Consider the following 25,382-nt stretch of genomic DNA (forward strand, 5'->3'; position numbering starts at 1 on the left):
AACTTGCATTTAGCTGCTGGAGTTTTTAAGGTAAATCTTCATATCTCTTTGTAATTTATTTTTATTTTTATGATATATAAATAACTTGTAGGGCCTACCATCTAACATTAAAATTAAGTCAAAATTTATATTTAAAATCAACAACATCCTTAACACGCAACAGTTGGAGGAGTCCAGAAGGTAAATACAATTGCAAACTCCTTTTTTAAAAAGTTTTAGTATTTAACCCAAATAAAACATATTTGGGGAGGTAAATAGTGTTTGTATAATCTAAAAAAAAAAAAAAAAATCTTGGTATCTTGGTTGTCTAATGAAGGTTAGATAGTTTAGTAGGGATTGGTTTCTGCCACTAGAGGGCGCTCGTGCAACTGAAGCGATGATACACATCCGAGTCTAGGAGACAAAGAAGTGATTGAGGGAAGGGAAAATTAACATGTTGAAGTGGAACACAGCCTTTCATTCTGCTATACATCTGCTGTGTTTCAGACTGTAAGTACATAAATTTTTATCATTTAATAGGAGAAATCTAATTCCAAACTACTGAATGAGTCTGTTCATTTAGTGAATCACTCAGAAATTAATTCAAATGAACCGACTGATGTTGTACATTACCCTTGTGAAACATAAACTCGTTATACTGACTGTTTTGTCACATTACAATTAGTGAATATTATGAGTTGTGTTTTCATTTTATGTAATGAACAAATGAAAACTGTTAAACAGTTTTTTTTTATAATAAATTATATCTAATATAACAGAGCAACATAAAAATCAGCTAGATGAGTTGAATTGTTTCTAAACAGTTGTTTGAGCAAAACACTTAAAGCTGGTTAATTGAGAGCGAGTGTAAGTGTGATGAGCATCTGCTAAATGAGCAACAGCAACTATAATTCACACCTAGCCGTTCATGAGAGTTTAAATGCTGGGGAATATTCCCATCTTCCCACAGGACAAAAGAAGCAAGCAGGAGGAATTACTCCAGGAGAAACTACTGACATACCATAAAGATGGAGTTTGAGGAGAAACCCACTATTGTAAAGATGGAGTTTGAGGAGGAACCCTGTCGAATAAAAGATGAAGAGACAGAGGAACAAACAGGTTGGTTGAGGAACATTAAGGTGAAAACTGACAGATAACAATACATCTGAAACCTCATAGACCTACTTAAATTTTAAAAACCTAACACCCATATGATTTGTGTGAGCGCTGTGTGAAGAGCGTAAAATGTTTCTATTCACAATTGTTTTGCAGTGTTGTGTTGTAGCTTATAACAGACGTTTGCTGAGCAAGTGAATGCAATTGCCAGTCAGAGGCGTCAAAGTTAGTCAGAAATTCAGAATCCACTCAATAGACTTTATATAGAGCAGCGCCATGACAGGCATGAAAGCAAGGCTGTTCTATATTGGGAGCATTAGGGAGGGGCTAGCAGGTGCTTCAGCACCCCCAAGAAATACCAAAGCACCCCAATAGCACCTCCAAAAATAATTTCTGGAAGCAGTTATATTCAGGCCGTATTCTATGGAAGCCCTGAACCGCATGGTGAAGAAGAAAAAAAGAAAACTTATCTTGTTATTTTGAGATATTGAGTCGTCATTTCAACAAAATATCTCGTTATTTCGACACAATATCTTGTTATTTCGACATAACTCATTATTTCGACATAATAAGGGGACATTCTAATCTGTGTTCTGTGGTAGATTTTTCCCTAAACCTAACTATCTGGGGCGTCTCCAAATCGACACCCAACTGATCTTAATATCTGTGGCGTCTCCAAATCGACACCAATACCTTATTCTGGGGCGTCTACAAATCGACACCCAATATCTTAAACTGGGGCATCTACAAATCGACACCCAATACCTTTATACTCTAGCTCTTGCGTCTTCAGTCGACAACTGGCTGAGTCCCACTCTAACTAATTCGCTTTCCTGACTTACTTGTTTTGTTGCTGCGCAGCATAAATGACTGACAAACTCTGGCAATTGTCCTTTAAATGCTTTAATCACGGCCGGGAGAGTTTCTCGAGCAGTTCTCAGAGAAATCTCACCCACATAGAAAATAACATCAGGTTATATAGGATAAAGACATGACGTACAGAAACCAAATCACCTGCCTAACTCATGACTTTAATGCTGTCATCTTCTATTAAGAGATAGATGCAAGCCCCCTCCTTTTCACCCTCTGTTAGTGGCATATGCAAAAACATCTTGGAACACAGAAAAAACACAAGTAAAGGTCAAGAGTTCTGTTTATTACTCAATATGTCATGGGACAGGATAGACAGTATATTCTGTTATAGTCAGCATTAGACATTTTTTTTTCCATAACTCAAATAGTTCTAGAACATTGTACTAGAACAGAACGTTCTAGTACAATGTGTTTCCAAGTGTTAGAATGTTAGACCTAGAAAGAGGAAGTAAAGTTTGTGTTATTGGTGTTAGAATCATGGTTAGTTTAAAATACAGTTTATTATCTTATTCTTTAATTTTTCTATCACAGTTCTTATAATGGTTTTCTGTGGGAGGAAAATGCTTAACGTGTAATTAAACGCGTTGCGTTCATTTGCTTGGCCCATCTGATTTTAGCCTACTTTATTATGATTTTAGTATCATAATGATTAATAAATGCACGCGCAATTATCCGTGAACTTGATAAATGTTGCAGATGTCTTACAAACAAATGCCTTTCAACTTGTGTGTGCAAAATTCTGAATTAAATGAATGTGCGTTAATTTGTACAAATAGAGAGTCTGTAGGCCTACTATACGTGTTGTAGCCATTAAATAAGCGCATTTAGTTTCATATTTGTTAAAATATTATAATGTTATTTTTTTTCCATCTATGTTGATTATGAAAAGTGAACAGCATGAGTAAGATAGGATGCACAATATATCGGGAGACATTGAGTGGGTCAGACATGATTTTGACCACTTCATTAAGTTTTGGGTAACACTTTATTTTACAGTGTCCTTGTTACATATACTTACTGTAGTAATAACAGTAAATTATGCATAATTACATGCAACAAATCCTCAACCAAACACTAATCCTACCCTAACCCTATAGTAAGTAAAATTAATTAATATTACTCAGTACTTAAATATATAATTACACTGTAACAATGACATCTTAAAATAAAGTGTAACCAAGTTTTGTTTTGTAGAAAGCCTTTCTTTAAAGTGAATTTCGTTTAGTATAAATTGTATCTTAATTTTAATAAATTTTTCATCAATCAATTTTGCCTGGATCTAATAAATAAGAAGCAAATATAGCAGACAATATAGCATGACATGGAGGAGCCAGCGCGGTCACTTGCATTGCACATGAACTGGAGCGCAACTGAAACTCAGCGTATGCCTCACAGACATGAGAAATATAGAAAGCTTTAAATGTCTTTAAACAAAACAATTCAAAACGAAAAGAAATAGGCTACTCTCTGATTATGTAATCCATTATGTGCATTTCTCTCTATAGGCGCGTTCACTACGGAGATGGCGATGGTTAACTTCATCTTTGCAGCCGACACTGACACAGAAAACACTAGTTTATTAATAAAAATCAATGCACGCGTGTCACCGGATCTACAAATGCACATCTTGCTTGTTGCACGCACACATATTATGTCGAAATAACGAGATATTATGTTGAAATAACATTAATAATAATAATAAATCTTTAAGAATATTTGATGCTGAATCTTGTGCTTGTTCAATTTAATAAAATTAAAACTTTAATTGTGATAATTAAAATAATTGAATATTAAATATTGAGTGGCCAAGTTTTGCTAATTTATTAATAGTATATATATATATAGCTATAGCAGCTCCCCCTGTCAATGATCTAGCACCTGCGTTAAAAATTCTCTGGTGCCGCCCCTGATGGGGAGGCTGCAGACCTGGAGCAGGCAGATAAAAGTCCCAGGCTTTACGCCCCCTGTTTTTCTTGGTGTGTCCAGTAGAGGGAGGTGACTCCCAGAGGTGACTTGTACATACTTGAGCAAGTGTCAATAGAAATCCCGCTTAAAGGGATAGTACACCCAAAAAAATGAAAATCAGCCCATGATTTACTCAACCTGAAGCCATACTAGGTGTATATGACATTGTTCTTTCAGATGAATACAATCGGAGTTATCCATGTGGAGCACTTTAATCACGAATAGATATGCTTTAAAGGGGGGGGTGAATTGCTGTTTCATGCATACTGAGTTTTTTACACTGTTAAAGAGTTGGATTCCCATGCTAAACATGGACAAAGTTTCAAAAGTTAAGTTGTACGTTTGAAGGAGTATTTTTGTTCCAAAAATACTCCTTCCGGTTTGTCACAAGTTTCGGAAAGTTTTTTTCGAGTATGGCTCTGTCTTACGTAAGATAGAGCGGAATTTCCTTATATGGGTCCTAAGGGCACTTCTCCGCGGCCGCGCGCGCACTCGCAGACCAGAGAGAGAAGAGAGCGAAAGCAGTACGTTACCTCAAAGCGCTCTGCTCGGCTTTTAGGGAAGTCAATGTCACCAAAGAAGTGGGTTTTTGGTTGGCAGGGCAAGACAACCCTGCACAGATTCCCAAAGAACCCAGCGTTAAGGGAATAGTGGATGGAGTTTGTTTTTTCGAAGCATCAACGGAGGTTGTGCACGACTCTTTGTTCCCTGCATTTCGACGATGATTGTTTTATAAACAAAGCCCAGATCGACTTATTTGCAGATCGTCTAATGCTTAAGGATCGAGCAGTCACGGTGAGTAAACTACTTCAAATGTCTCTCTGTGTTGTTGTTAGATCAGTTAGCACAGCTATAGCACACCGCCCACACGGCCCGCCCCCAGCCGCTCGGTTTTTTCCGGAAAGACTCGGTACAGCCAATCTTTAACTTATAAATATAATAAAACTAAAGACGTTTTGGAGATATGAAGGATGCAATACTACTCTATAGGTACTCAAGATTAACAGGAGATTGAGTGAAAATGAGCATTTCACCCCCCCTTTAATGGACTTCCAAAAGTCATCCAGCCATTCACTCCCATTATTAAGCTAGGAAGAGCCAGGATATATTTTAATATAACTCTTGATTGTATTCGTCTGAAAGAAGAATGTCATATACACCTGGATGACTTCAGGGTGAGTAAATCATGGGCTAATTTTCATTTTTTGAATGAACTATCCCTTTAGTTTAAATAATAAAACTCTTATTGTGTCACGAAATGTAGTTTTTCAGGCGAGAATGTAGTTAAAGCTCAAATTTGTGGTTTATTTTATTTTACCTGACGTTTTCTGAGTTATGAGATCCAGGCGATCACCGGACGCTCAGCGCTCATTAACACCACCTTGAACAGCCTTACCTCGGCTAGTCCTTCTGACATTTGGCGTCTGTAATTAAACATGAGATTTATCTACAGATATTTTAATCTGCAGTGTAGATCAGTACACTGTCTATATGATATCTTAATATAACGTTACATTTAAATTCACAAAAAACACTTATTTAGTCCACGTCTATGGATGGGACGGTGATTAATGTGCAAGTTGAGCGTCGATTTAATGATGTTATTTCACCGTATATCCTCCTGCCCCTACTGGACACACCAGGAACAACAGGGGCCTTGGCTATATAACTGCCTGCTCCTGCCTGCAGCCTCCCCATGAAAGGGATAGACTTGCTGTTTTCAATGGCATCCGCTGTAAAAAGCTGTATAAAGCTCTTAGATCACTTATAATTTTCCACAGCTCATATAGTCTAGAGTTTTTTGTCTACTGATATTTCTTGGAAAGATATTTTTGCAGTGCTTAGTCAGCAGAATAATCCAAAAAACACATTAAATAACAGTACAAACCTTAAAAATCAAAGCTGGCGCTGCTGTGAATAAGGTCAATATGCCAGAGTTTGTGCTGCGTGAGGTCTGCATGTGAAATCGTTTTGTATAACCAACAAGTATAAATACTGTAATTAAGAGATTCATTGTGCGATATAGACAGATGTTCTGATTATAAGGGCCGTTCACTCAGTCAGAGAGACTGTGCTGTGGCTGAGCTAAAGTTTCAGCTTCATTGTTTATAAAGGGAGGAATTGTTCTTTGCTTTCAGCCTATAATTAATAATTAACCCATTTATAATTTTAATTAATTTTAATCAAATTATGAATGAGTTAATTATATAGGCTTATTTTTTATAAATCTAAAAGTGTGATGTTTGACACTGTGAATCGTATGTTTCTTTGTTTTTCATTTTATTAACTTTTCCATTATGTTTTAAATTCAGTATTTACTTTATTGAGCAATATTTGAAGACTAAATGCTAATATTTTAATGTATCAATTATATATAATAATTAATTACATTAATAATTAACTAATTTCATTTATTTACTGGTATTGGTACTGACTACTAAAATGTTGGCATCATAGTTTTCTCTGATATGTCCTCCTTTAATTGAATCATTGTAATTTCATTTAGATCCTATGGATGTGAATGTTTTAAAACATGAGTTTCGAAGACCTCATTTTACAAATGAAGATGGAAACATAATTTCACAGACTGAAAAAAATTTCATGCAGAAAAGTGCTGGAAAAACTGGAGTCAAAGGATCTTTTACCTGTTCTGAGTGTGGAAAGAGTTTCACAGATAAATCAAACCTTAACAAACACATGAGAATTCACACTGGAGAGAGGCCTCATACATGCTCTCAGTGTGGAAAGGGTTTCATAAAAAAAGGAAGCTTAAATGTGCACATGAGAATTCACACTGGAGAAAAACCGTTCACGTGCACTCAGTGTGGAAAGAGTTTCACTCTGAAAAGTGTTCTTAAAGAGCATCTGCACTTTCACTCTGGAGTGAAGTCGTTCAGATGTGATCAGTGTGATAAAACATTTGCTCTGGAATCCAACTTGAGAAAACACCTTAAAGTTCATGCTGCTGTGAAGCCTCATGTTTGCTCTTTTTGTGGAAAGAGTTTTTCACTACTGCAACATCTAAAAGTGCACCAGCGTATTCATACTGGTGTGAGACCTTATATGTGCTTTGACTGTGGGACGACCTTTATTTCATCCAGCAATTTAAAAACACACCAGAGAATTCATACTGGAGAGAAACCGTACAAGTGCTCACACTGTGGAAAGAGTTTCGCTCAGTCCGGACAGCTGAAAGATCATGAGAGAGTTCATACTGGAGAGAAGCCGCACCAGTGCTCTACATGTGGAAAGAGTTTCGCCCAATTTTCTAGTCTACACTATCATAAGAATAAGAATAAGAAAAAGCATTGCCTGAAATTTCCTAAATGAGCAAATGTTCATTTTCAGATCCATCACTCACAAATAATATACTTACAAGTAGAGTTAGGGTACTTGAACTCTTGACTTGGACATTTTGGACTCAGAAAATATTCCTAGTAGCCTACAGTCAAGTCTGTATCATGTGTAACATGAAAAGAAATATAGCATAAAAAGAAAAATAGCATAAAATTAAAATAAATGAATTAATGTCTCCCCTCCTGTCATTTTTCTGAATCACACCAGTTGTGAGCAGTAGCATCTTCACATGCTTGCAGACAAAACACACATCACATACACACAATGCGTGACTAGGACGATGTCTTTAAAGTCAGCAATCATTTATTTTGCTTATGAAAATTATAAGGAATTTATTTGCAAGACATCCGGCGAAAAATAAGCACTCTGCGTATTCAGGTGACATTGAAATGGTTCTTTTAACATTCATAGTGTATGTTGTGGATAATGTGTATCCACATAGTGTAGTGTAGATAATGTCAGTAATACAAGAACGTGAATTTTTATTTATTTTGTCCGGATAGTTTTGGTATGCAGCAATTTACTAACTTGCCCACTCATTCTAAAGTCGCATCCTCAATCTCATTTGTTTTGGCTTAATTCCTTATAATTGTACTGTTTCTGACTAGTCCATCAGATCATCTGCTGGTGGTTTTTTGTGCCCAGCTGACAGTCTTCAAGGTAAACCCATATCGCTCTATCACAATACTGAGTTAATCTTTTGTCTTTGTTTTATATTTTGTTCTGTGACAGAATGAACATTTCACATTCTTAATTTGCAGAAAATACCAGTACAGACACAGAGAAAGCATCATAGTCTTTATTTTTTGAAATACAGAAATATGTGGTCTCTTGTTTTTAAAGTAACAAACATTAAAAATATAATTAATTTTCATGTTACAAAATATACATTACACTTTCACAATGGTGAATCAAGTATGTAAATGGTTCTCTGGGTTGTTTATTATAGTTCTGTAAACAACATATAGGAGATGACAAAGCAAGGTGACAGTTAAAAAACACTGAGGCATAATCAGCACAACAGCATATGTTGCAAATGTAATTGTAACCTGAAAAGGAAAAATGTTTTAGTATTTACATTTTTTTGTTTGTTTTTGAATAAATGTTATGGCATGCAATGAAAACCAAATATTTTAGGTGTTCCAGAAGCACAAAATAAAGTAAAGAGCAAATATTTAAGACAAAATGGCCCCCTTTACATCTATAATTCAAAATTCAAATCAGCTTGGTCAAAAAAACAAAAAACAAAACAAAAACAAACAAGTGCAGTGCGGTCCAGCAGAATAATTCAAACTATTGTGTTCTTTAAATGTGGTGACCAGATTGCAAGCAATGTCCTCGGTATACCATGCTCAAACAGCTTGCAAAAATAGAAATATTTGTTTCAAGTACTTGAATACAATATACTTATTCAAGTTATGACAGTAGATTTTAACATTTGAATGTATATCAGCAAACATAGAAACATCCTCTCACTTTCAAACTCTCTCCCTGATATAAATTCTGGTGATGGATTAGTACATTGATATTAACACTTTATTTTGATAGTCCACTTTAGACATTTACTAACTATAAGTAACTCTACACACCAACTACCAGTCATTAGAGTATTAGTAGAATGTTTGCTTAATATCTGCTAACACTTTATTTTGCTGGTCCCCCAATAGACATCCAACTGAATATAAGTAATTTTGCAAGTGTCAACATTCTACTAACTAAATTGCCTCGATCAATCTCTCTCTCCTCTCCATCTATAGCTGGTGTGTGGTGCCGTGGCTGCCTTTGCATTTTTCAAGTGGCATCCCTGATATGATTGTAAAGCACTCTGTGTACAGTAGTACAAAAGAAAAAAGTGCTATCTAAATGCATTCATTCATTCATTCATTCATTCATTCATTCATTCATTCATTCATTCATTCATTCATTCATTCATTCATTCATTCATTCATTCATTCATTCATTCATTCATTCATTCATTCATTCATTCATTCATTCAACCCTTGTAGAGAAATCAGATCAGTTTAACTCAAAGGCAATATTTGAATCACAGGGAATCAGAATCGAATTCATACAGTAAGTAAATTATTAAAAATAAATATTTAAAGGGTTAGTTCAACCAAAAATGAAATTTTTGTCATTAATTACTCACCCTCATGGCATTCCAAACCCATAAGACCTTCGTTCATCTTTAGAACACAAATTAAGATATTTTTGATGAAATCTGAGAGCTTTCTGAACCACCCATAGGCAGCAACGTCATTGCAACTTTCAAGGCTCAGAAAGGTAGTAAAGACATAGTTAAATAGTTCATGTGACTACAGTGGTTCAACCTTAATATTATGAAGCGACGAGAATATTTTTTGTGTGCAAAAACCCCAAAAATGTGGTGCTCACCTGACCAGCGTCGGACAATAGTGAGCCTACGTTCTGACGTAGAATGCGGAAGCGAAGGTCTTATGGGTTTGGAACGACATGAGGGTGAGTAATTAATGACAAAATTTTCATTTTTGGGTGAACTAACCCTTTAACACGTTATCAACTATTTGTCCACCGTTAAGTTGAAAGAAGAGTATTTGACCAATTCTGGACAAAATATTATTCCTGTGGCCAACGATAATAGGTGTAATATTATAAAGTCGTGTCCACTGATACGAGCAAGGTAACAAAATGGACAGTTTATGGCATTACTGTCACTTGTCTGTAAAATCAAATAAGACGTTATCGAACTACTCTAAACTAATCTAATGAACACACACACACACACATTCATAAAGTTGCACAGAAATGGTGATTTTTAACGGAGGATGAATGGAGTCCTAAATGACAAGCGAACTTGTCAATCTGTCTTGACGGATGACGCAGAGGAAACCCTGACCAATAAGAGGACAGTTTTTCCTCACATATGACTTGCATAAACACTTTTGCTACACCTTGAAATGTTGCCTTGTGAAAGCGAACCGAACCAAAATTGTAACATTGCAATTTGCAAATGCAACATTGTGACAAATGAAGTCCCTATTTCTGAACAAAGCAAACGATCTACAGGTCTGAAAACACCCTAAGTCACATCAACCTCCAGGAAATCTTTTAACCATCAAAGACAAATTAAAGGTATCTCCTGTAAATGAGGTAGAAGTTAATAAAAAGGCTGCAGTTCACTGTTTACCACAAAGGAATAACTCAACAGAAAACATAAAATATACATGATAAATAAGACCTGTAAAATCAAATCTTAGTGACTAATAAAGCTTATTTGTTGATACTGCTGTCTGTTTAAGCCAAAGGAATGAGTTCAATTAAATATCTGCTGGAAATGGGAGATGAGTTCTCTGGAATGTGTTGCTGAGCACATTTGGGGAGGCCTTGTTCATTAATGTTCCTACACCCTAACCCAACTAATAATCTAATGAGAGTAAGTTGACATGTAATTGCAAATTGATGAGAGCTGACGTAGCTGCAAAGTTACTTATAGTTAGAAAAAAGTCTAAAGTGGACTATGGAAATAAAGTTTAACCTTTATTTTAATGCTGGTGCGATTCAGATTTGTAATGTAATAGTGGTTCAGATTGTGGACTTTATGTTAAATGAGTTAAATTTACATTCTGTTAAGTACTGTGGGTTTACCAAACGAGTTCCATACAGGAATCTGATTGCAAATAAGATATCCTATAGAGGACAGGAATGATGTCAGACCAATAACATGAAAACACTATTACAGTACAACACTTTTGGAGACAATCAAAACCAAAACAAAATAAAACAAAAACGCATTGTTTAAGAATTATTTATAGCTACCAAATATCAACCAAATTCATTAAAATCAGATTGTAAGTTACTGTCCTTTCTATATACACTTTTATATATCACTAAGGAAAAGTGCATTATTGTTCCACAGAACATATTTATATATTAGTACTGTCAATCGATTAAAACAATTAACTAGATTAATCACACATGTTTTCTGTGATTAAAGTTTTTAATATAAGTTATTATAAGTTTTAATATTTTATAATATAATAATTTCACAGTTAATCTCCAAATGAATGTAGAAACAACATAAAGACAGTAGTCTATATTTGAAATACTTGTTTAATAGTATATTTTTATGAATGAAGGGCAGTCTCACTGATACTAAAACAGCTACATGATGTCTCAATGAAATTGATTTTTTTTTTCAGTGTTTAACATAAATTATAGCTATGCAACATTACAGTGTAATTGAAAGCAATAATTTTTTAAAAACATTTATTAGGCTTAAAAACTTTTAATTTAAGTGAACTTAAAACAGTCCTCACATAAACCCATAAAAAAAATTCATATTTACCTGTGCCATGTAAAATATAGAGAAATTGAAATTAAGTTATCAAACAGTCTGCACTGCATAAATGAAAAATTAAATATAGATGAATCATTATTAAAGCTATAAAAATTCTTTAGTCAAGCAGGGAGTAATTTTCTCTGTTTCCTTTGTTCTTTGATTAACAGTAACGCCAGAGAGAATTAGTGTCTGTCCACTTTAAGACGTGCTGCTGCTGCACATGACGTGGATCTCACACGTGTCCCAGTTTCTCACAACTCTTTAGCTTTATTTCAGACTTTGGTTAACTCATTTAAGACTGGTCTTATGAGGATACTCGACAAAACGGACAGTTTGGCATAATTGTGTGTTATTGTTCGTTCAAGCGTGAAAGAGAACTCGATTCTCTTTTGTAACACTTGAATGGTTTAAAAGCATTTGCATGAATAAGAGCGTGATCATAAAGCTATCCAAAAGATGACAGAAAAAAAACCCCGATGCTGCGGTAATTATGAATATTTTAACGCATTAAACTGAAAAAATTAATTGCAACATTGACAGCACTAATATATACATGTATATATATACACTTGGTATATAGAAATATCCCTACTGATAACCCTGGATAAAAAAAAGAAAGAAAGAAAGAAAAAAACTTCTAAAAAACTCCCAAGGCTGTGCTGAAACAGTCTGGGGTCACATGGAAAGGGGTTCAGGTATTAACATTTCTAGCATGCTTAGAAGAGGAAATACAGTGTTCCTGGGTGTTGTGATGGTTGTCACTATATTAGATGACTGCTCATTTACCACATTATACTGACCCAAAGAGAGAAGGGAGGAAGTAAGTTTAGACATATCATGGTACGTGTGAAAGAAGTGCTGGGCAGTAACCTACTATGGTTGACGGTTACCAAACATCAGGGGAATTATATAAACCGAAATGTCATCCCCAGAGCCAAGCCGATCGTTGTCGATTCGCCAGCCCTGGTTCCTCAGAACCCCTCTGGCTCGCATCACCAGGTCCTGGGCTGCCATTGTGTATCTGTGGTCACAACACACACTTAAAGCATATATAGACTTAGATTATGAACATCATGATTATGATTATGTTGGCAACAGTTATTTGCACTAAGAGTAAATAGTGATATGTTATTTTTTATACACTATATGCAAAAGCAATAGATGCTAAATACACTAAATGTAAATAACAACAAAAGTAATTTCTTTACACTAAGTGAAAATAGCAGTATTTTATTCACACTAATAAGTGTAAATAGTTGTTATGTTATTTATAGTTCATGCAAATAATGGCAGATATTATTTGCACCCCAGTGTACTATATTATAAACCAGAATACAATACAATAATAACATATTCAGTGTAAATGATTAAATTTGACATTTGACACTACTTGTCCCTGCCCGAAAGCCCTCCCTTATACCTACTTCTAAATCTTCCCGTTATATCACTACATTTCCACTATTAATCCACGTTTGGCACTTTATTTCCATTTTTAAAATAATTTCTTAATTTTTAAATAAATTAAATGCCAGCTGATATACGATGGAAAAGAGGAGAAGAATGAGTTCGGAAAAAAGTGGATTCGAACTCGGGTTGGTCACGAATCCACCTGCCTTACTTTCTACACCACTGCTCAAGTTATCTCTGGGATTTCTTTTGGTAATTTTGTCTGGCTCAGTAAAACAGTGGTAGGCGGAGTTAGTGTAAATAGCCTCAGCCAACAAGTATTTGACGAATACAAGGCTATTTGCACTTGATATAATCTACACAGTCTCTGGAGTCCCGCCACAGTTTTATAATGATCTGAAAATATTTTTACTTTTCTCCAAAAAAACAAACAAAACAAATACATAAAACATAAAAGGTTTCTAATGTTGTGATATTCGCCATTGCTTTGGCAAAGCATCTGTGAAGTGAAATAAATTAGTAACTAACTAATGAATATACTTAGCACTTATAAATGCTTTATTGTGATTGGCCAAGCAGTGATTATTTATTAAGAGCTGGATTGCTACAGTATGTCGCTAGTTCCAGGTCTTAACAGCAAATTAACAGAGTTCCACTAGCCTAGAAATCTAGACGCACCCTAGCGGCAGCAAAATTTATTTTGCAACCAGGGTAGTCTAGCAACTCTCCGTTGACTTTCGGAGCTGTAAAAACCTAAATTGGGTCAGGCCAATCACATCGTGTATAGAGTAGGCGGGGCGGGCTTAACATAATGACGACAGAGTTGCGATGGTTCCCTGCTACTTGAAAACAAAGAACAGTGGCTGCTACTGCTGGCGAACAGTCTTTCGAATCGGCTTTGGCCGCGACTCTGGAGGACTTGGAGTTAAGTTTTTCTTAGAGAAAAGAGCAAAGAACGACACTTAAGTCATTCTTAAAAAAGGAAGATGTGTTCGTAGTTTTGCCGGCCAATTCAAAAGTTGAATCTATCAACTAATGTTAGCTCCGCTGTTGGGAAAACGCTCTGGTTGGTTGAAGCGCTGTCCTATTGTGCAGAGGGAATTTGAAAGACAGCCGTTTATCCCACCCCTCGGATTGACCCGTGTCTATGGTGAGTTGCCAGACCTAACATCTTGATGTAGGTCTGGCTTGCCAGGCTAGAGTTCCACATCACTTTGCCAAATTATTTCAGTTCAAAGTGCCATATATAACCTACCACAGAAGAACCAGATAAACCCAAAAAGTCAAAAGTCTAGTGCTATAATGCTTAATTATAATGCATGACAGGGCACAGATAAGGGCACATAATCAAAACCATAAAAACCTGTTAAGGTCATCGGGATCACAGTTGGCCAGGAATGAGGTGACAGTCTCTGCTACTTCCTCATTAGAAAGGACATCCCACAGGCCATCAGTTCCCATGACTAGCACATCATCTGCTTCATGCACATATTGTGTCAGGTTATACACTTTAACCTGCAAAGAAAGTTCATCTTCATTCAGTGTGAATCATAAGAGCTTAATGAGCTGAGGCCGCCACGCTCCCGGCACTATTCACATGGTAAATAGTTTAGGTGATCTATGCATCGCACACGCCCCCCGATCAATGCCATAAAAACACAGTTTCTTCATCCGATTCACTGATAGTTCATCGCGTTTTGAGTATGGCACGCTTCCCAGGTAAAGACGCCCTTCAGATGATTCTGGACAGCGAGGAAGAATTCATCTTTTCCTCAGAGGAAGATTGCAACTCGGACGACGAACGGGTGCATTTTCAAGAGCGAATTGATCCCGCCGAGGATACAAGTTCGGAGTAAGTTGTTTACTGTTATATAATTCCTTTTCTGATAATATAGAACTCATATGAATTTTCAGACTATATTTTGCTTAGTTTTGGCTAGCTTTTGACATCTTACAGGAAAGATTGCCTTACAATATCCCTGACATTCGTGTATATGCTCAAGTGTAAACTTTTTCAATGTGATATTACTCTCTAAACATATTTGTATATTAAATATATTTTACTCAGTTTTGATTAGCTTATAACACTGATTATCATGCTAAAATACTGCCTTATGTTTAATGTAGCTTATTTGCGAATATCTGCTTAAGTGTAATGTGATTTAGTCTAAATATATTTCAGCCTCCGGTAAAATATGTGATAGCCTAGGCCTACTGTCTAAATACTAGACATTATATATATAAATGTATGGTTTTGGTTAGACTATGACACTGCTTATCATGCTTCAATACTGCCTTATGCACAGATGTTTGTGAATACAGGTGTAAGTGTTTGAAATGTAGCGATGTGTCGTTCGCGAACGATCCGTTCATTGCGTGCGGTCTATATGGCCCATAAACAGATACTCGCGGTGACGCGGTTTACGGCCCATAAATATATATTTCTCCGTCCTATGGACCATCAACAGATATATACATACATTGTGCGTCCATAACAATTAATTGCCCATCAGTTTACTTTGGATAATGTATGCTAACAGTTTTTTTGTTGTTGTTGTTTTTTAGGAATGTGGCTGCATCTAGCTCTCCTTCTCCAGCATCTTGCAGAGGGGCACGCAGGTGTCGTTCAGTTCTCAGTGCGATCGAGAATCATACTGAGTAAGTCCACAGACGTAATATTTACAGATGAAATATAATTGTGTTTACATCGTCATAATATAAAAGTACATATTCTTGTGTGATATTACAAAAACTGTTGTCTTTTTTTATCCATGGCCATTAGTGATCGATAATGATAATAATACAGTGTCTTTGATTGTGTTATCAGCCTGCTCACAGTGTTTTTTGTTTTGTTTTGTTTTTTACAGATGTGACAATGAATATGTCCAAGCACCTGTCCCGAAGAGAGCCAAGGCAGGCAAGCAACAGGCAGTCCACTCTGGCATGGAAAACAGAGACTGATGTTGACATGGTTCCACAGACTGTAAGATTCCGTCCTGCACGGGAAACTGGACCGCAAGTCCGCAACTGAACTCTGTTGACTCACATTTGCCCATGAGTCTATTGAAACAATTTTTTTCAGAAAGCGCTGTGTCAACTCTGTGCCACAACATCAATGCACAGGCTGCCAAGGCAACTGCAAAGGGCTGCAAATATAAATGGACAGATATCAGCATCAGTGAGATGTACCGATACATTGGGTTGCTGTTCTACATGGCCATGGTGAAGGTCAGCTCCATCAGGGACTACTGGCGGCAAAGCAGTGTTTTCTCCGTACCCTTTCCAGCTACAGTTATGTCCCGGGACAGATACCGCACCATTTCATGGAATGTGCACATGAGTCACCCAGATGCAGATATGGATAATGACAGAAAGAGGGGCACAGCTGAACATGACCGTCTTTTCAGGGTCAAACCTCTCATGGACACTATCCGTTATGCTTGTAAATCCATCTATCATCCTAAAAGAAACTTAGCTGTGGATGAAAGAATGGTGGCATGCAATGCACATACGGGTATGACGCAGTACATGAAAGCCAAGCCAGCCAGATGGGGTTTCAAGTTGTTTGTTCTTGTAGACTCATCGAATGGATACATCTGTGTACACAGGAAAGAACAACATTCCCACAGGCCATGGACTGTCGTATGATGCTGTAACATCTCTTTTAGACCACACATTTTTGGGTTCTGGGTACCATGTGTACATGGACAATATTTATACAAGTCCAAAGCTCCTCAAAGACTTGTTTGCAATGAAGTTTGGTGCATGTGGGACTTACAGGGACAACAGGAAGGACTGCCCTCGGAATGCAGCTAATTCACTCTCTAAAAAATCTGCCAGGGGATCCATCAGGTGGATTCGGGATGGACCTCTTGTATACACAGGTTTTTGAGCCGTTTCCGCTCTACATCCTAAACTCCTCCCATCGATGCAATCCACTTCCGTTCTGGCGGGCTTGGTTTGTTTTGCTAGCTAGCTCCGTTGTGCCGACAAAGCACTGATATCGCAGTGACAAAGAGGATATAACAATTACAACATGAAGAAAAGTGGTTCGGGAACGACGTGTGCGGTAGTTGGTTGCAAACACTCGAGAAAGCACCTGAACGATTGGTTAGATAGAGAGTGCTACGACCACAAACCAGCTACGAAGAGGCAATGTCCATGCGCTCCATTGTTTACATTTTTTTACGATTTTCTTATCGATTCCTGATAGCACTGTGTGGAAAAAGTATTCATATGCTTTTTCGGCAAAAAACTGTACTTTTTATGTAATTTCTGTAATAAATGGAACCTTATTGTAAAGTGTTACCGATTAGTTATACATCGATTCAGACGTCTCGTGAGTTCAGTTGGAAAGATCAGTTGTTTTAACCATAGACAGCATTAATGATTAATAACAAGAATGCTGAGAAACTGGCTTCTTTTATAAACAATCTTATTGAATAATTGCCCTTTTAATTCATTTTCTTTTGAATATGTAAATGCCATTTGTGCCATTTATAACATGCTCCATATTCTTCTGTTCTTTTTTATTTTATTTTATTTATTTATTTATTTTCTAGGATGTGCACTGTTAGTTCGTAGTAAGACTTTTACATTGTACCTGATTTGTTTGTATTTGCTTCGTTAATAAAAAAATAAAATAAAAAAAAACCCTTGGACAGGTTTTAACTATTCATTAAAATGAATCGGTTCAAAGGAGTCATTAGTTCGCGAATTGGACATGTCATAGGCATTGTGTGATTATCCCAGCAGTTAGGACATGGAAATCCCACAAGGTTTGTGTCAACACAGAAAACATTACATCACTGGATAGGTTTTTACGTTTATTAAGAGTGTGATTTTTATGGCAGCTGAATGTGCGGAACGCATTTCAGAGAAGATAAGGCAACGTATTTTAGCACAATTCACACCCAGCGGTAATTCAGGAAAAGAGCAAGGGAGAGAGAGCAAGACAGCGCTTAGTTTGGAGACGGTGAGACTTGTTTACACTTTCGCCTGGCTCCGAAGAGAGAGAGTGCGCGCGCGCCACCGGGTCTCTCTCTCTCTTCTTGTTCTTTCAGTTAAACATGCGAATTCAATTCCCATCCCTACCTATGATGTAGTTCGGATACCAACAATAAAAAAGACATAGGCCTAGGCTACAATGGTCAATTAATCGCTGTGTTTACACCATAGACTGTAAAAGGTTTACACCGGCAGACGCTGCGCAAAACCACTTCCGGCGGAAATGAAGTGCATTTGTGTACAGTTATGGCGCCGCCCGTGATTTGGCGCGTTAACTTGTGTATTTGTGAAGTGGATGGACACATGAGAGGTATCTGTCTGTTCTACCATCCATCCTGCTTATACAGCAGACACTGCGCAGAGGAGGGTGAAAACACAAGATACATGGAGGACAAAGACATTTCCATGTCCTGCACCTGTGACTGCCTACAACAAACACATGGGGGGTGTTGACCTGTCTGATCAGCTGTTACAGTACTACACTGCACAGCACAAAACCATGAAGTGGTACAGAAAGATCTTTCTATACTTCTTGGACATTGCTTTCACCAACTCTTTCATTGTGCAAAAAGAGCTACATGGTAACTTGTCCCATAAAGAGTTTATGGAGCAACTTATAACAAAGCTCTGTGGTGTGTCACAGAAAATGGCACCAAAACGGACCAATAGTGACCATGTACCAGTTCCAGGAGCTGAGCTGACATCAGATGACAGGGATGTTGCCACAGTTGGTCGCCGCTAATGTGTTCATTGCAAAACAGTGCATGGTAAAAAGCAATTAACACCATGGAAACCCCACCAGGGGGCCCCCAATCGAGTTTTTTTTTATTTTATTTAAAAAAAAAATTTTTTATACATATTAATTAACTTAAACAAGTGACATAAACTAATGAATGAATTAATAACTCAAGACAAGAAAATTCTGATTTCATGATCAATATACCTGCCTACAACTGCTGCTGTGTCTGCCAGTGTTTGAGTCATGCGCATAACCTCACGTGCATAGACAATTCGTGCGCAGTCACGGTCAGTGTTGGGGAAAGTTACTTTTAAAAGTAATGCATTACAATATTGCGTTACTCCCCAAAAAAGTAACTAATTGCATTACTTAGTTACTTTTTATGAAAAGTAATGTTACGTTACTTTTACGTTACTTTTTCTTCTCACCTGGGCTGGGCTTGCTTGTTTGTTTTTTTAATAACAAGACCAACAAAAAAGTTATATTTTTGGCAAATGTTAAGGCCCTTTCACACCAAAAGTGAACTGAATAAGCCTCAGGCTGAAGGAAATGTATATTTACGCTTGTACAGTAAAGGGTGCCGCTCAAACTAACCTTTCAGCTGCACTGCTGTTCTGGATTAAAGAACAATAACATACAGGAGAAGGAAGTTCAACACTCTTATTTCTAAATCTTATAAAGTAATTTTTGCTTATTAGTATGGTTGAATTAGATCATTGAAGGTCAGCAGCAAAGACATTAATAAAGTGAGATTAAATTCACAAAGTATATTTGTGTAATTTAATAGTTAATTATAAAAGTTGAGTAAAATTCTGAGATTGCATTTTACTGTTTTTATTTATTTTGAGCAGTGAGTTCACATTTACTCTAGAACTACAATAACCATCATGTTTACACAGCGCACACACCACCACCTCACTTTGTTTCTCTCAACATGGGGACAGGAGACCTGTCAGTCAAGAAATGTGAAAAAGTAACTAGCGTTACTTATTTGGAAAAGTAACTTAGATATTTTATTGCAAATTGAAAAAGTAATGCATTACTTTACTAGTTACTTGAAAAAGTAATCTGATTACGTAACTCAAGTTACTTGTAATGAGTTACCCCCAACACTGGTCACGGTAATGTTAAGCCATGTCACAATTTGATTTGCCTCACATGATTGACATTTAAATCAATGATTTATCCTTTAAATTTAATGATATTCAGAACAGAACAAGAATAAAAAAATAACTATAAACAAGCCAAAACTAAATAATTTATAGTGAAAGTAAGCGTCGTTGGGCTCACGTATCTCTCTCATTAGAATCAAAATGTTTCAACATTCGCGATGTATTTGGATGGTAAACTATTCTTTATTATACGCTTTGTACTTCACTCACGTTCCAATATCGACGGGAAAAAATCATCCTCTTCACACGCGCAAAAATGTGCTTGGAAACATCACAGTGGATTACGCTGAATGTACGAATCGTACTACTGACTATTTAAACAGAGCAGTGTAATTTTTATATGTTAGGTCGACTATTTTATTATTATATTTTATTATGGCTATAATGAACAGGCTGCGATGTCAAGATTGCAATGCTGGAATATGTTGTGTGTGTGTGTGTGTGTGTGTGTGTGTGTGTGTGTGTGTGTGAGGCGCTGGCGCGATCGAACAGTGGACACATAAAAACATACTCCGTCATGTTCATACAAGACATCATTCAAACTGCAAAGTATTACAAAACGTTGGAGGATAAATATGATTAATAATTTGCAAATAATTTATTTAATATGTTTTGTGACAGTTTGTTTTCAGAACTTTCAAAGAGTTAGTAAAAGAGTAAAGAAAAAGTTACAACTTTTTTATTTAAGTATCTATTTTTTATTAAGTATTTACTTTGTATTAATACATGACCTCATTGTATTAATTTATAATTTAACATTATAGCGTGACATTTGTGTCAATAATCGTCAAGCACAGGTGACTCCGCGTGGTGGGAGGGGGCCCCCAAATCAAATTCTGCTTAGGGCCCCCAAAAGGCTCGGGCCGGCACTGGACTGTGTTCAGATGTGTGTGCTCTGCTGACCACCTTCCACTAACCATCAGGCTGTATAGTTATCATAGTTATTACAATCCCGTGTACTGTATTTTGCATGAATCCGGATTTGTGTTGGACAGATATTTTTGTGTGTTGCAGTTGGTATTATGCCATACGGAATTTGCCACTGAATCTGTTTTAACGACGACAGTGGGGCTTCGACAGCCTTAGTCGAACAGGTTTCGTATGGTCAGGTTGTGGTGTTAGAGTTTTAAATTGTAATAATATTTCACAGTATTACTGTTGTTTCTGTATTTTTGATCAAATAAATGCAAGCTTCTTTCAAAAATATTAAAAATGGTAATGTGTCCAAACTATTGACCGGTACTATATGTTTATATATGTTGCACTGTGGTCTTGTGAGGCACAACATTTAGTTCCTCCACATAGAGGAATTACAATAAAACAGATTTGAAAAACAAAAACCTTTGAATCTCCTCTCATTCTTTGTTCAGGCTGCCTCACAGTACCTTAAACTGCCTAGGTTAAGAGTCTACGTCATTATGTTCCATGTTACACACAACATGCCACTGGCTGCTTTGGCCTGCCCTCAAAGAACAGACTTGGCAGTGAACACCCTTAAATGCAACAGGTTTGGCAATTTAACAGCAGATGATCTTTTATAAAGCATTTTTTGTTGGTATCTCTAATGTCTGGCAAGACATCTTTTCAAATTCTAGTTAGAATTAGCCTATTAACTGTAATATATTTAGTGTCTGTGCTTTGACTTGTAGACCCGTTTCCTGTTTTCCCTTGTTATTCCCTGATTTTTCTCACCCGTGTCTTGTTACCCTCATTAGTATTTGTGTACAGTCTTGGGCTGGATTTCCCGATAACGTTGTCTCTTAGCTACGCGCTACGAAGACTCTAAAGGTATAACTTAACGAAAGGTATACCATTTCTAGGCGTGTTCCCCTGTTCAACCTTAGGAGGTTGCTTAAGATATACCTTTATATGTGCGATGTTACCAGGTGCTGTCCGTGGCTGTGGTGCTGAATTTGTTGATATCGATGGCTCGCGAATCAATTACTCACTCATGCAGGGGCTGCTTCTCTGCGTTATGTAAGAAAGGTGTTCTGTATAAAAGAAGTACTTCAGAAATAGTTGAAATTGCATTTATTAGGAATTAAAAATTGTATCATATATTGCTGCCACAATAACGGCCCATTTCAAATGTTAATGTGCTTTCTTCTCTATTTCCTTTTTGTTCGCTGAGGTTCTTGTATACTTTTCAGCATTTCAGTAATAAAAGTGTGCATCAGATGTACTTTGCTCGGCAGTGATTAAAAAGCATTTAAACAGTGAATTTTGAAGTGATCTCTTCTTGTAAAATCAGAGATGTGGATTCAGACGGCAGTTAAATCACCACACGACCTTGGTGTTAGTCAGGTAGGTAGTTTTGCCGACGTTGGCCGGGGATTTTTGTGCGGGCGGTGGGAGAAAAACACTGACATTCTGGATTCGGATGGCAATAAAATCATCGGCTAACCCCTGTATATGTTGAAAATACCTTACAACCCCATGAGAACTAATTAGCGTCCGAATAGGGCTTAACTGGCAGCATGCTTTCACTGGCCTTTGAAATGGCTCCGCGGACAGCGCTGTCTTTGATTTAGCACAACTATTCTCTGTATTCACAGAGATGCATTCACAGGCCATAGTTTGAGCAAATTCCCCACCAAAATCATTCCCTTTAAATAGACTCATAAGCCTTAGCCAAACTGCCTAATGGTTTGCCAGCTGTACCTTTGGATAATATAATTTAAAGCGAACAACAATCAGTGTAATGACAATTTTATTCTTTGCATGAAAACACTTGAATTAGCCTAATTGAACACTGGGTGTATTAACTTCAGAATTATATTCGTATAGACTGAGATGTAAAAAATTTTTTTGCTGTGGTGGCCACCTGTTAACAGTGATAAGGTATAGCTAAGATAAGGTCCAGACCAACCTTCCGAATGTATGACTTACAGAAGGTATACTTAACTAATAATGTTTCGGGAAAAACAAGGCATCTACGCTAATATTAGTCTCTCTGTTTATCCCGAGGTTTACCATTCTCAGCCGAATCCAAACTGTATCCAGATCAGATGAAGGACCTGCACCTAGACACGAACACAACGCAGCCCTGAAGTGTCAGCAGAGACCATGTCAACTAGACTATCCCCTGCGAAGGGCTCATCGAAAAAAATGTTTTCACGACAAACGATTTTCCTCTGTACAGATGAAAACATTATCAAAATGATTCCAGTTCACACATATCTGCATAAAGGACTAAAAACGCTGTATTATGCATGCCGGACAAGAAATTGGCAATGTCACTTTGTAAAGAAAGACTACGCACCACCGCACATACGCATTCAAACGTGGATGCCTACAGACTAAACACGTAATATGACACCGTTTTCACAGATTCACGTTTTTGAAGTTTACATGGAGGTGATAATGGTAACGCTTTCAAAACCTGTTTTCAAAAACTTTGAAAAGTTTGCATTCACAGGCCACCCAAATGCCTTTGTAAATGAACAGCCAGAACGCATTAAAAGTTTTCTGTTTACAGTTGAAAACGGTGTTGTGTAAGCGAACCCTAAGTTAATAATTAATGATTTTTACAACGGAAATGAATCAATTAAAAACTTACTTAAGCTAGACAATGACTTTCTTCTAGATCTGCTGTACAGCCAAAACAATCTTTGTTACATTATTTTCCTATTATCACTGTGAAGCTCCTTTGAAACAATCTGTATTGTAAAAAGCGCTATATAAACGAAGGTGACTTGACTTGCCAAGCACGGTGGGGGCTGCCCACGGGCTGTGGCTCAATAACTCCCGCTTTTTCCATCTTCACGTCTTTTGCTCTGCTGTGGTCTGTTTGGCCAGTGCTAGCCGGTGGGGTCGCAGGGACCCCAGGGATAGGTGGAGCTGCGCTGGTATCGATGTTTTGCTGTACTAGCTCCTCCTGCCACAAAGATGTCCTGGTTGCGCTCAAGCAGTACCTGCAACTGCCGACGCTGGCAAGGGATTAAGTCAGGGATTAAGCTCCTGAAAGGCCTGTACATTTCCTTATGATGGGGAGGGCACTGGCGCGGTGAACTGGGCTGGCGTGATGTTGAAATCGACGGGGGTAACTTTCCATGCGGGTGCTCAACTATTCTGCCCAGCTGCTTCCCCTCTCGCTTGACCTGAGGGCACATCAACTGCCCTTTGCCCATTCTGTAGAGGAATGACTTCACGACCGATCTGAAGGTAAGCTCTGGCCACATTTATACAGGCCCCACTCAGTGTCTCAAAGTCTAGTCCCATAATACAAGCATCTTCTCTTGCTGCCAACCAAAACTCATGGATGAAAACACCTGTTACCACCGTCAACTCCAGACCTGCAAACTCCTCAGAGTAAAAAAGGTGACACTGGGGCGGGGGCTTATCTACTTTTTTGAAACACAATGAAAGTGGTAGTGTATGCGCAACTCCCTTCACTTCCTGCTTCACTTCCACCTTGAGCCATGCCCAGCTCCACTTGCACCTCCCTGCTGAGTCTAGCTGTGCTATATATAATGAGTCTTCCTCATTAAGCTCCCTCATTCTGAAATGGAACCAGAAAAAAAAAAAAAAGGGTTGTCTGAAAACGACAACCTAATATTCAGGGTAGCTCAGAATTCGAGTAGTAGCCGTATATCTCGGAACTCAGGGCAGAGCACCCGGCTAACGATAAGCCTAGCTAATGTTACAGGGATATTCCACCATTTGGGGAATTAAGCTCATTTTCCACCTCCCCTTGAGTAAAACAATTGTTTTTTACCGTTTTGGAAACCATTCAGCCGATCTCCGGGTCTGGCGGTACCACTTTTAGCATAGCTTAACGTAATTCATAGGTATGACGGCAATACAATATTATTGTAAATTATATCACATAAAAAAGCGGAGGATGACGTTAATTGAATCAATAAAACAAATAGCTGTTGTTTTTGCTGCAAAAAGCTTGACTTACCTCGAATTTAACATAAGATTCCTTCACGTTATGAGTTTCCATTAAACTCGCGTGGTAGCCAGGCGTCTCATCCAATGGCGAGCTCAGTTGACGCTGTGTGCTTCAAGATTCTGACGCAAGTGCTAAGATTCCGATTGGCCAAGAGAAAAAGTGCTAAGATTCCGATTGGCCCAGGGCGGTTCTCTGCTCTCGTCTTGTTGCTGAGGTCACCCATACGACATAAAAGGGGCGACTGGTCATGTTGTCATGAATACAGACTCCGCTTGCTCTGCCTCTGCCGATGCTTGAGCCAGTGTTCATGGGGCAGATAATTGAACATGCTTCTCTTGCAGGAATGCATGGAGAGCCATCTCCTCCTGTGCAGCTGCTGTGCACTGCAGGCACCCTCACCACACATAGAACCGCACATCTGCAGCTCTGTACTTTTAATCACGTATCACTTACACACTTTTATCAATACGTCACCTGCCCAATCCGATGGAATAAAATTTCTAGATTTGTGTTATGGGTCAGTGAAGGACGCTTACAAATCACTTCAACTAT

General features: G+C 37.6%; 3 protein-coding genes across 8 annotated transcripts in view; 2 read left to right on the top strand and 1 right to left on the bottom strand.

The window, feature by feature from the left end:
* The first annotated feature begins 389 nt into the window (after positions 1–389).
* On the top strand, positions 390–24,449 carry LOC307157136 (uncharacterized protein). 3 transcript variants are annotated; one of them, XR_013820873.1, is made up of 3 exons: positions 390–489; positions 950–1,098; positions 22,901–24,449. XR_013820873.1 is itself a non-coding variant. In XM_079868922.1 (3 exons), the coding sequence occupies exons 2-3, from the start codon at positions 1,008–1,010 to the stop codon at positions 7,261–7,263; spliced, it is 915 nt and encodes a 304-aa protein (XP_079725048.1). In that variant the 5' UTR covers positions 396–489; positions 950–1,007; the 3' UTR covers positions 7,264–11,099. The 3 variants fall into 3 exon arrangements, 1 of the variants encoding a protein (XP_079725048.1); XR_013820874.1 differs by lacking the exon at positions 22,901–24,449 and adding an exon at positions 6,440–11,099 and having other exon boundaries at positions 396–489; positions 950–1,118; XM_079868922.1 differs by lacking the exon at positions 22,901–24,449 and adding an exon at positions 6,440–11,099 and having other exon boundaries at positions 396–489.
* Positions 8,322–25,382, bottom strand: part of LOC307157127 (protein phosphatase 1H-like) — a 94,566-nt gene continuing 77,505 nt past the window's right edge. For 2 of the 4 annotated variants that reach the window (XM_079868907.1, XM_079868904.1), the window contains 2 exons: positions 14,379–14,530; positions 11,420–12,629 (listed from right to left, as the gene is read on the bottom strand). In XM_079868907.1, coding sequence (XP_079725033.1) covers positions 12,482–12,629; positions 14,379–14,530 — 300 coding nt within the window. In that variant the 3' untranslated portion in view covers positions 11,420–12,481. Of the gene's footprint in view, positions 8,340–11,419; positions 12,630–14,378; positions 14,531–25,382 lie in introns of those variants that run through there. The other 2 variants (XM_079868905.1, XM_079868906.1) reach the window with 2 other exon arrangements.
* On the top strand, positions 14,741–17,643 carry LOC307157138 (uncharacterized protein). Its single transcript, XM_079868926.1, has 3 exons — positions 14,741–14,867; positions 15,581–15,673; positions 15,883–17,643. Exons 1-3 carry the CDS (start codon positions 14,752–14,754, stop codon positions 15,974–15,976), a joined length of 303 nt encoding a protein of 100 aa, XP_079725052.1. The 5' UTR covers positions 14,741–14,751; the 3' UTR covers positions 15,977–17,643.

Source organism: Squalius cephalus (genome assembly GCF_949319135.1).
Source record: "Squalius cephalus genome assembly, chromosome: 4".
In the NCBI taxonomy this organism is placed as follows: Eukaryota; Metazoa; Chordata; class Actinopteri; order Cypriniformes; family Leuciscidae; genus Squalius; species Squalius cephalus.

Excerpts from the sequence above, each read along its gene's own strand:
- LOC307157136 (XM_079868922.1), top strand. The coding sequence starts at position 1,008 with ATGGAGTTTGAGGAGAAACCCACTATTGTAAAGATGGAGTTTGAGGAG. Across the intron at positions 1,099-6,439 it reads AGAGACAGAGGAACAAACAG|ATCCTATGGATGTGAATGTT; the intron begins GTTGGTTGAGGA and ends AATTTCATTTAG.
- LOC307157138 (XM_079868926.1), top strand. The coding sequence starts at position 14,752 with ATGATTCTGGACAGCGAGGAAGAATTCATCTTTTCCTCAGAGGAAGAT. Across the intron at positions 14,868-15,580 it reads GCCGAGGATACAAGTTCGGA|GAATGTGGCTGCATCTAGCT; the intron begins GTAAGTTGTTTA and ends GTTGTTTTTTAG. Across the intron at positions 15,674-15,882 it reads GCGATCGAGAATCATACTGA|ATGTGACAATGAATATGTCC; the intron begins GTAAGTCCACAG and ends TGTTTTTTACAG.